The sequence below is a fragment of the Vombatus ursinus genome, unplaced genomic scaffold, assembly GCF_900497805.2.
Source record: "Vombatus ursinus unplaced genomic scaffold, bare-nosed wombat genome assembly UNPS02014945.1, whole genome shotgun sequence".
Classification (NCBI taxonomy): domain Eukaryota; kingdom Metazoa; phylum Chordata; class Mammalia; order Diprotodontia; family Vombatidae; genus Vombatus; species Vombatus ursinus.
In genome coordinates this window covers 6,744,048-6,754,956 of record NW_020954723.1, presented here as the reverse complement: position 1 = coordinate 6,754,956, position 10,909 = coordinate 6,744,048, and the positions used below count along the sequence as shown (strand labels likewise).

Genomic DNA, 10,909 nt, shown 5'->3' with positions numbered 1-10,909 from the left:
ATTATTATAATGTCCACTAAATTTTATGAAAAATTAATTGTTAAATATGGTCTTCTATAAAATTATTTTTCTTTTATCTGTATTAATTTTGTAGTGTAACCATTATAATAATAATTAACTTATTTTAAGCCTCAGGGCAATATAATGGCCCCTAAGGTCCACATGGTTTCCTCCTGTGTGGCTTTAGGAAGTTCATTTTAAATGCAATTATGAGTTCCATCATAATCTCTTTGAGCTCCTAATTAAGTAAATTGCTAATATTTAGGCTGATTGGACTCTGTGCCTAAATTTACATTTATATCTAGCTCTAGTTAATCCAGGGGTGGGGAACCTATGGCCTCAAGGCCACAGGTGGCCCTCTAGGTCCTCAAGTGAGGCAATTTGACTGAATCCAAACTTCACAAAACAAATATGAGCCACCTGTGGCCTCGAGGCTGCAGGTTCCCCACCCCTGCCCTAGACTTCCTCTGCCATGTTCCTGAGCTGGTACTGTCTCTCTTCTCCCCCCCTTCAACTTTCATGTGTGATCTTCCCTCATTAGAATGATACGGTCACCCAAAGTTAGTAAGATTGATTCTTACTGACAAAACTTTTTTTTGACTGAACCTTTGAGTTCATTGGCTTAGGGAGCTCCTTGTGAGAAAACTCCTACCAATGCCAATCAGCAACTATTTTGCATCTGTGAGAGTTGCCTGGGACACTGAGACATTAGGAGAGTTTTCTAGGGCGTGAGGCAGGTCGGTGTCAGAGACAAGACTTGGATACTGGTCTTAAGGACACCAAGACCAACTCTTTACCCAGTATTCCACTCTGCTTCTAATCAGTGGCAGACTATGGACAAACTCATGTTCCAAAATGAGATCTTATATAGTGGGTGCTGAAGTTGTGTCTATATGAGACATGTATTTATTATGTTGTTAAAAGGACAAAGGCTTTTTTGTCCCTTCTTATATATCTTCTATCTTGTATTTTGGTGAAATGGTTGCATCAGTGACAAGCAGCCCAGCATTGTAGCCACAAGACTGAACTTATCTTCAGAAGATGTGGATTCAAGTTCCACCTTTTCCACTTAATTAAGTGTGTGGCTTGGGGCAAATAACACAACTCTGAGACTCTTTTTCTTCACTTATAAAATGGGTAATGGTAATTACTGCTACTGGGTCAGGGTTGTTATAAGAAAGGAGAAAAGATATGTAAAGTGCTAAATAAATATGAGCTATTGTTATCAGACCAACCCATTTTGGCCATTTAAAAAGTTGCCTTCTGTGTGCCTTTATGTAATGATTAATTCTTTCCCCCATGGATATTCAGAAGCAGCATGCCATAGTGGGTAGAGACCTGGCAGGGTTCGTCACATCTCTGTCACATAGTAGCTATGTGACCCTGAATAAGGCATTTAATAACCCAATGCCCCAGTCCAGGGATGAGGAACCTGCAGCCTTGAGGCCACATGTAGCCTTCTAGGTCTTTGAGTGTGGCCTTTTGACTGAGTCCAAGTTTTACAGAACAAATCCTTTTCCTGCCCCTGCCCCAGGCAGTTCTTTAAAACTGTATAACCAATTAGCTGCTTTGTAGGAGTTTTTTCTTGAGAAGTTCTCTATATCAGTGAAATCAAAGGCCCATTCTCTGTTCTGTAGTTACTTACTGTGCCTCTGAATGGAACTAGAGGAAGGTATAAAACCAAGCTGACTGCGCGTACCATAATTCATACTATCCCACTTCAACAGGGCCCTTATTGCTACAAAGCAATACTTTTAATTCTCCCTAATTGACTTCTATCTCACTCCCCACAAAAGGGATTCTAAACTTTCCCTCATCTAGCCTCCCATATCTTCCCTTCCCATTCTGTTGAAGACCTAACCCCTGACTTTCCCAAGAAAATTGAGGCCGTTGGATGTGAGCTCCTTCATTCCCCCTTCTCTTCATTGTAGAATCCCTTGATATTACCCCCACTCTCACCTCCTTTATTCCAGTCTCTTGACAGTGAGGGGCACCTTCTCCTTGCCAAGACTAAGGCCTCTCTATGTGCTCCCGACCCCATCCTGTCCTGCCTTCACCAGGAGTTTGTAATCTCTGGCATGCTCAGCCTCCAGTCTTCAGCCTCTCCCTATATGCTTCTTCACTCGTACCTAATGTCCCTAGTTGTTATGCTATGTTTCCCCTCCCTTTCTCAGCCATATTTCTAGAAAAGGCAGCATGTATCTACTTCTCTCCTGTCATTTGCTCCTCAGTCCTTTTCCATCTGGCATTTGGCTTGAAACTCCTTTTTTCAAAGTTACCAGTGAACTCTTAATGACCACATCTGATGGTCCTTTCTCAGTCCTTATCCTTCTCACCCTGTCTGCTGTATTTAACATAGTTGACCACCCTCTTCCTCTGTATTCTTTCCTCCCTGCATTTTCAGGACACTGCTGTCCCAGCTGTCCTTCTACCTGTCTGACCATTTCTTTTGGGTCTCTTGCTGACGCATCACCTATATCATGCCCCATGACTGTGGGTGTTCCTTAAGGCTCTTTCTTGGGCTCCTGTGAGTTTAATTATCATCTTTATGAAGACAATTCACATCTCTGCATCTAGTCCCAGTACCTGTCCTGAGCTTCAGTCTAGCATTACCAGCTGCCCATTGGATGTCCCCAAAATACCTCAAATTAAACATATTCAAAAATAGAACTCATTCCCCACCTCTCCTCAATCCAACTTTTTCCCAAACTTCCCTGTTTCTGTTGAAGGTATCCATCATTTTTCCATTCTCCCAGGTCTGTAACCTCAGGATTATACTTGACTCTTCATTCTTCCTCCCCCATATATGCGATCAGTTGCCAAATAGTGATTGATGCGTCTGTTTCCACTACATCTCTTACATCAGATCCCTTCAGTTTATCCACACAGTCCTCCGTCACTCTCCCCTAGATTATTGCAACAACCTCTAATTGGTCTCTTCCACACTTTTCTCTCCACTCCATTCTTTCTGATGCTTACATTGCTACCAAAGTGATTTTCCTTCATCTCAGACCTTACTATGTCGGTCCCCTACTCAGTAAATTCTAGTGGCTCCCTATTGCCTCTAGAATAAACTATAAATATACATTCCTCTGTTGACCTTTTAAAGCCTTTCACATCCTGGTTCCAATCTGTCTTTCCAGCCTCTTTGGATATTCCTCCCTGTTCCTGTGCTAGGTATTTTAGTCACACTGGTCTCTCTGTCCCTTACACACAGCACTCCAACTCTCATCTCTGTGCCCTTGCTCTGGGTTTCCCTCATGCCCGGAATGCATTTTCTTCTTGCCTCAGCTTTATAATTTGTTTCTCCTTCAGGATGCAGCTCAAGCATTGCCTCTTACATGAGGCCTTTTCTAATCCCCCCAAATGCTAGAGCCCTCCCTTTTTAACTGCCTTCTACTGAACCCTAATTCATATGTATTCTCTTTATATATTTACTCTGCATATGTACATGTATATGTGTATATGTATACATTTATAAATGTGTATGTGGGTGTATATAGGTATGTATGCACGCACACCCTTCTTACTGACTCTCCATTACAACCGAAGCTTCTTGAAAGTACGGTTATCCCTTCCACATCATGGGTTAGGAATGCAGCTTGTGTTCTGGAAAATCGTAAATCTAGAAAAATTTTTTGGCCCTCCCTTTGTACCAGAGAAGAAGTCTGAATTTTTTCTTTTTCTTTTTCTTTCATGGGTTGTTTACAGTACCTTATTGTAAAATTTGGGGTTAAGTATTTGGTCATAGGCTCTGTATTACCTGCTGTCCTTCACAACTGTCCTTCTGCTGCAGCTTCCACAAAACTCCCCCAAAATTCCCACTTAATTTCTTACGCCAAGCCGTGATATATTAAAACCGTGATGGGTAAAGTCAAGATGTGGAAGGGGTAACTGTAGTGATTATTTCATTCTTTGTGTATCCCCAGTGCCAAGCACAGTGGCTAACATATAAAAGTAAGTAGGTTTTTTTCCCATTATGTAAATATGATCTTAGCATCAAGGAATGATATTGTTTGATTTACACATTTATTTTCCTCCTCTCATCCCTGACAAAATATATGCTACAGCAGGTTTAATGTCAGCCTGAGCATTTCAGCTGCAGCTCTTCCGTTGCTGTGTTTGGGGTCCGGAGGATGCTTGTACATACATTTCAGTTCTCTCTATTGTATATGTTCCTTTGGACCTTTAGGGGACAGGCAGGGATGAGCATTTTGCTGTTTGAGCACTTCAGAGAGCAGATATCCTGTCAGCTTCAATTCCCTTCTCCTTCAGAAAGATAGCCAGCAGGGCCCAGTAAGACATCAGTGCCATGAAGGATGGATGCTCCCAGCATGTATTTTTCTCTCATTCAGCTTACTACATGGGGTTTTGAAGATTACTATTGCCCTTTATTTACCATAGAGAACAGGAAGTAAAAAAAACCAAAACTTAAACCAACAGCAAAACCCCAAATATGTGGAGGATTTTTTTCCCTTTTATAAAACTTTCATTCTTAAGATAATATTTTGAGTTGAGCATTATCTAAAAATGTAAGGCAATCAAAACTGTTATTCTGCCTTTAAATCTTTAATCTTTAAATATGATAGAAACTTCTCAGTGGTTCTTATGAAATATTTTTATGTATTTTGCCCCAGTTGCTTTTATTAATATTATTTATTTAAGGTTCAAATTTTCTTACAGAACATTCATCAAAATACCTTGTTTATGGTTCATTAACTCTTTTGTGCTTGTATATATATCTCTTTTAACCTAGGCAAGAGCCCTGTTGCAAACTGCTTCATCTTTAGCACCCCATATGTATGAGCCTCATTTTAATTTTGCAGCACTCTCTGATAAGGTATGCCCAACGGTACTTATCTTTTATTAATTCTATTTTCTTCTTCATTGGTTAAAATAAAAGTATAGTAGGATAAAGAAATCCTTATTTTCTTGATAAATGCCATATCAAGGTAGGATGGTATATTAGGACACTGACTGTAGATCTAAAAGAATCCTTAGATTCAAATCTTGGTCCCTGCCATTTATTGCCCATCTGACCTTGGACATGTCACTACCTTCTTTGAACCCTGGTTTCCTTATTCATAAAATAAGGAGTACAGATGATCTCTGAGATCTTTTCTAGCCAAAATCCCATTAGCCTGCCTGAATATGATAATTTTTCTCAGTATTTAGGTTGTAGAAACTATTTAGTTGAGAGGCAATATGCCGTAGTGCATAGAGTGCCCACTTTGCAGTCAACATAGCCTGAGTTCAAGTCTAGACCTGATAGTGCTGGCTGTGTGGCCCAAAATCTACCAAGTATAGACATAAATTTAACCTTTTATCCAAAACATGTTCTAAGTAGAACAGTCAACATGAAGAAGCTATACTTCACTTATAATTCTCACCTCACTTACAATTCTGTTTTTAAAAATAAGATTGCTAGGGACCTATGATTTCATTAGTGTAGTGAACTCCCAGTGCAAAAACTGTCTTGGTCAATGTGGATAATCAACTGCTCTGAAATTTAAAGTCTCGCAAAATTGCCTTGGACATTGAGAGGTAAAGTGATATGTGCAGGGTCACACAATCAGTCTGCATCAGAGCTAGCATTTGAACCCAGTCTTCCTTACTCTGAAGCCAGCTTTCTATTTACTACAACATTTTACCTCTTTAAAAAAAAAAAAAGATTATATTGGTTGGCTGTCTGCGAAGAGAAGTATACTGGAGAAAACTACAATGATGTAAAAAAAAAACCAGTATAAACAAATAAAAACATATTTTAAAAAAGACTATTAGGCATAAATATGATGTGTCTTCTTAGGGACATTATTGTATTTTAATCCAATAACATGCACAGGAAAGATCTTTTGTGGCAAAATGCTGTGTACTGGTAAGAGAAAGTAGTATTCTAACTAGAAAAATTACTAGAATTGAAATAATTAAATTTGCTTTAATCACTGATTAAATCTCAATAAAGTCTGTTCAGCTTTCTTTGGTTACAGAAATGGATAGATACAGATCCTTTCAATCTTCCTGTTTGTGTCTCTTTAGTACCAGACTTTAAAACAAAATCATTATCTGTTCCCTGCAAACATTAAAATCCCAAATCTCATTTTTAAGAGTTTAAGCCATATTTATCTCAATATTTTTTTAAGAAGGTAGAGTACAAAATACATTAGTTTTGAATAATCTTTTTTTGCATTTATTTCCATGTCCTTAAAAGTATGTCTTTGTATGAAGTATGTTACAGGGGTTGATTGTGTTTGTGTTTTGTTTTTTTTTGATGCCTTTAATTGTGCATATACTATTCAGCTTATAATTGTATGGCCTACCCTCCCCCACTCCCCCCCCCAAGTAAATCTTTTAATTTCCAACTGGGCTGCTCATATTTAACTTGATACAAATACTTTAGATGAGAAAAATCTTTAAAAAAATAATTAAAAAGCTGTTTGATTCTAAAACCAAAATCAGTACAGCCAATTGATCCAGTATTTCTGGTATAGTGAAAACAACACTGGATTTGGTATCCACAGACTTGGATTTGAATCCTGGCTTTCTGTGGTAATAAGGGGCAAGTCACATAATTTTCTGGGCTTTCATGTCCTTGGTTGTAAAATGAGGGGTTAGACTGGATGCACCTCTGATCCTGTATCTGTACAATATATATTTACTATACTTTTCTTGACATATAGTTGAGTGCCTCATTTATTTCTTACAGATAGGAGACCTGCAGAGAAGCTATGTGGCTGCGCAGAAGTCTGAAGCAGCATTTCCAGATCATATTGATACACAACATTTAATTAAACAGTTAAAACAGCACTTTGCCATGCTTTGATTGCTCCTCCTACCAAATATGCTCTTAGGAAGAGGCAGACATCATAATATTAGTACAGATATTTTATCACATGAAGCTTAATAATATACCCTGTGCTGATGAGAAGAGAATTGGAGGATTAGGAAATTTAACTTTAAAATACATAATAAAAATTTTCTAACGCAGAATTTTTATGAAATGTTGGCTGTAAACACATGTAGGAGCTGTTGAAGAAAGTCATGGCCTTAGTAGATCAGATGGTAGATGCTTCCCTGTAACGTTTACAAAATATCTGAAGGGATTTTAAAAGTATAATTGGTATTTAATGTTCATATTAAGGAGTGAAAAGGCAAAAATCTGCTTTTCTAACTGTATTTTTATTAAGAGTTTGTGCATTTATTCTATGTGGAGATGTTACTTCTTAAAAGAAAAACTATTGAAAACTTTTCTTATTAAATATCCTAAGAATACTGTATATTTTCTAGTTTCTTATGTTTTAAAATAAATATTTAATCTATTTGTCACAGATTGATTTGTTCAATTCTTTTGTTTCATCACGTGGGTTTGTCTTCAGTAATGATTTTTAAACACAAAGCATTAAGAAAGCATTGATTCTGCTGATGAAATAATTACCTTATATTAATTTTATCATTAAGGTAGAATGGTATCAACACATTAACAGTTGTTTAGAGATTATTATATTGTTACTATAGCATTTATACATTTAATTATTTACCTGTATAATAAAATTTAAAGTCATAATGAGATTATCAAAATTTAATTATATCCCGGGAAATATTTCTCCCTACTTAAAATTATTTTTATTGCTAAACAATACTTTAGCTGTTACTAAAATTTTGATTGGAGAAAATATGTTGTAGGGAAAGGATTATCCTCAAATATTCCAATTTGGACTTGAGGAAACTATATTAAAATAGTTAATACATAATAAATGTACCTTTCAACTTTCACTGAAACAGGTATTAGGTATTTGTTATTTTTTTCAGTGTTTTACAACCAATACTTCTGAAATAAAAGACCAAAAATGGAACTATTTGACTTTTCCCCAGTATTATATGCTACTTTTTGCTGATATTTTTAATAACCCTAAGGTCTGTCAGTGACTTAGTATCAGGAAAGCACCCTCTTTAGGGGCCTTTATCCTATTAGAAGCATGACTATAAAAAAACAAACATATAAATAACTAACGAGCTTTAAGGGACTGGGGAAGATTAGACCTGTGTGTACTGTAGGGGCTTCTCATTTACCTGAACATTTATTATCTGAAACCCCACAGTTAGGCTGCATTCTGTTTTGGTCCAGACTTGTTATTTACTCGATAAAGGAAACCTCCTTCATTGATGTTGAATCAACAACCATTTTGCCATCTGTAATCTTAGAGAGTTGCCTGTGGCATTGAGCAGTGAACTGATTTGTGCAGGGTTACACAGCCAGGATGCCCTGGAGGTAGAAATTTTACCTAGAGACTTCTTGACTGCAAAACTGGATCTCTCATCACTGTACCATGCTGCCTCACATGCTCTTAACATTCACCCTCCTCATTATGCTCTGAAGTCAAACGTGAAGTGAAAAATATTGTGTTATCCTACAATTTTGTAGGAAAAAAATATGCAAAAAAATGAAGGTTTTGCTAAGCCATCTCTATAGTGGTTCTTTTACCTGTCTGGTCCTTTTCAGTTTCCTTGGTGGGATGATCATCTATGTCCTGCTGTGTGTGGATGTCTTCTAGAGCGCTATCCCAGAGACCCCTTTCCTTTTGATGCTTTCTCAGTGATCTTACTAGCTTCTATGATCTAACCCTCCTCTCTCTCCTGAGCTACAGTCCTGCATCTTCAACTGGGTTCTCAAACTCAACTGTACAAAACCAAGTTCATTAATTTTTCCCTCTAAATATTTCCTTTTAAACTTCCCAATTTCTTTCAAGGAGACCACCATCCTTTTAGCCACTGGGGTTTACAACTTAAGAATAATCCTCCATTCTTCATTCCCACTCCTCACATGTAATCATAGCCCCTCATTACCTCTCATGTAGATGATTGCAATGGATATCCTAGCCTCTGGCCTCTCATATCTTCCCTGGTTCAAATGTGACCTCTGTGTACACACACACATACACACACACTGAGGTCATATATATGTAACCTCATATACATATACAATATGTGTGTGTATATATGTGTATATATGCACACATATATACACATGTACCTACATACACATACATATGTGTGTGTATGTATACACATATGTATACATGCATGTGTGTGTGTATATATATATATATGACGAGGGGGTTGATGCCTTCTTTCCACCTCCATTTATTTTGTGTGTATTTACTTATCTGTGTATAAATTGTTTCTCCCCAGTTAGAATGTAAGTTACATGTAGGCAGGAACTATCTCAGCTATTTCTTTGCAGATTAAAAGCATCTCTATATACAAGCTCTCTATTATGCATCTCTGGCTGCCTGCTTGATATCACCACCAGGACATGAGAGGCGCCTCAAACTCAGCATGGCCAAAACTGAATTCATAATTTCTCCTGAAAAACTCGTCCCTCTTCTCAGCTTCCCTGTTTTTCTCAGTGGCACCATTGTGCCATTCCAACTCATGTAGGCCTAACGTTAAAGCAAGTAAACTTTGTTCACTCAAGGTCCAAAATCTCCGAGTTCCCATGAAGCACATTTTAAAGGACCTGGACATTTCATACACTCTGTAAACAAGTGAGACTGGTGACTTTGCATAGCCCTCCCTCACTTAAATCCACTTCACTTGTATGTCATGTCATCACCTGCCTGATGTCATGGTCCTCTTTGAGAATGAAGGACAAATAATAACAACAACAACCAAGTGATTTCAATGTAACACATACCCACAAAAATCAATGAAAAAACCCACCCATATACTGAATTCCTTCATACTTAAACCAAACATATATATTCATATACACATATGTGGAAAATACACAATTTAATTATTTAATGCTTATTTGTATTTAAGTTCCTAACACTGCTATCTTTGACATCAATTCGTCTTTGGAGTGTGTATCTGTCTTTTTTAGATATGGTAATATTTTAATTTCAATTATGGGGAAATGTTGACTGACAATAGGGTTCTTACATGTTGGAAAATCCATTCTAAACAGTGATGTTGTAAAAACAAAACAAAAAAGTTGTTTCCAACATCCCAGGGAAACCAGAAACATTTTATCCAACAATATACTTAAATTCACTGCATTATCCAAGTTCCTTGCCAGTTTGTGCTTGTTTAGACAGGTATTTAAAAGACTTCTGTAGACTAGGCCACAAGTTCCTCATTTCTGCCATCAGCCAATATCTTAGTGTATTTTTCAAGATCTTTAAAGTTATCATCAGCGTTTTTAATACAGGATGTCCCAAAAGTCTATAAGTTTAAAGCTGCACTAAGACTCTTAGGGCACCATGTTTTTACACAGCTCATTTGTACAGCAGCATTATTGTGCATTATTTAAATTGCATGTGAAAATGAGGGTACAGCAGCAACAAAAAAGAATCCACTAAAGTAGTGATATAAAAAGGTTTTATCTTGATTTTATGTTAATTCAATATGAACACTGCTGCAAAGAAAGAGTCAGGGTGGCCAAGGGCAAAATACTTTGTAGTTGACTTATTATGACATAATATAACACTGCATCAGAAGCTGTATACATCTTTGTAACAAAGTTATTCTAGAACTATATGACCTCTCGGTGCTGTGGCAGCATTTCTGTAGGCCAGTGTTTATGAGTGTAGCAATGCATATATTTCCATTTGTGATCAGAAATTATTTGCTTAAAATTAAACTGTAGCCACTAATCTGAATAGCAAAATGAAAAGCTTCATTTGTTTTATTCATTTGTTCATTCGTTCATTTGTTTAACATTTATTAAGTGCTGCAGGTAGGTGCTTCACGAGAAACATAAATAAATGACAGGTTTCCTAACATCATTGAGCTTATCACACCCCAGGTAGGAATATTGCCTACAAGCCCAAGTACTTCTGTCATGTTGAGTCTTATCATAACCTTGATGAGAGGTTTACAGCTCCCTTGAGAAGACTAAGGATTCTCTGTA

At 37.2% G+C, this 10,909-nt stretch overlaps 1 protein-coding gene across 1 annotated transcript in view; it reads left to right on the top strand.

The window, feature by feature from the left end:
- The window catches only part of TTC8 (tetratricopeptide repeat domain 8), a 46,428-nt gene extending 39,224 nt beyond the window's left edge, over positions 1-7,204 (top strand). The window contains exons 13-14 of the mRNA XM_027844822.1: positions 4,757-4,840; positions 6,704-7,204. Of these exons, the coding sequence (XP_027700623.1) occupies positions 4,757-4,840; positions 6,704-6,820 (201 nt within the window). The 3' untranslated portion in view covers positions 6,821-7,204. The remainder of the gene's footprint in view (positions 1-4,756; positions 4,841-6,703) is intronic.
- Positions 7,205-10,909: the final 3,705 nt, after the last annotated feature.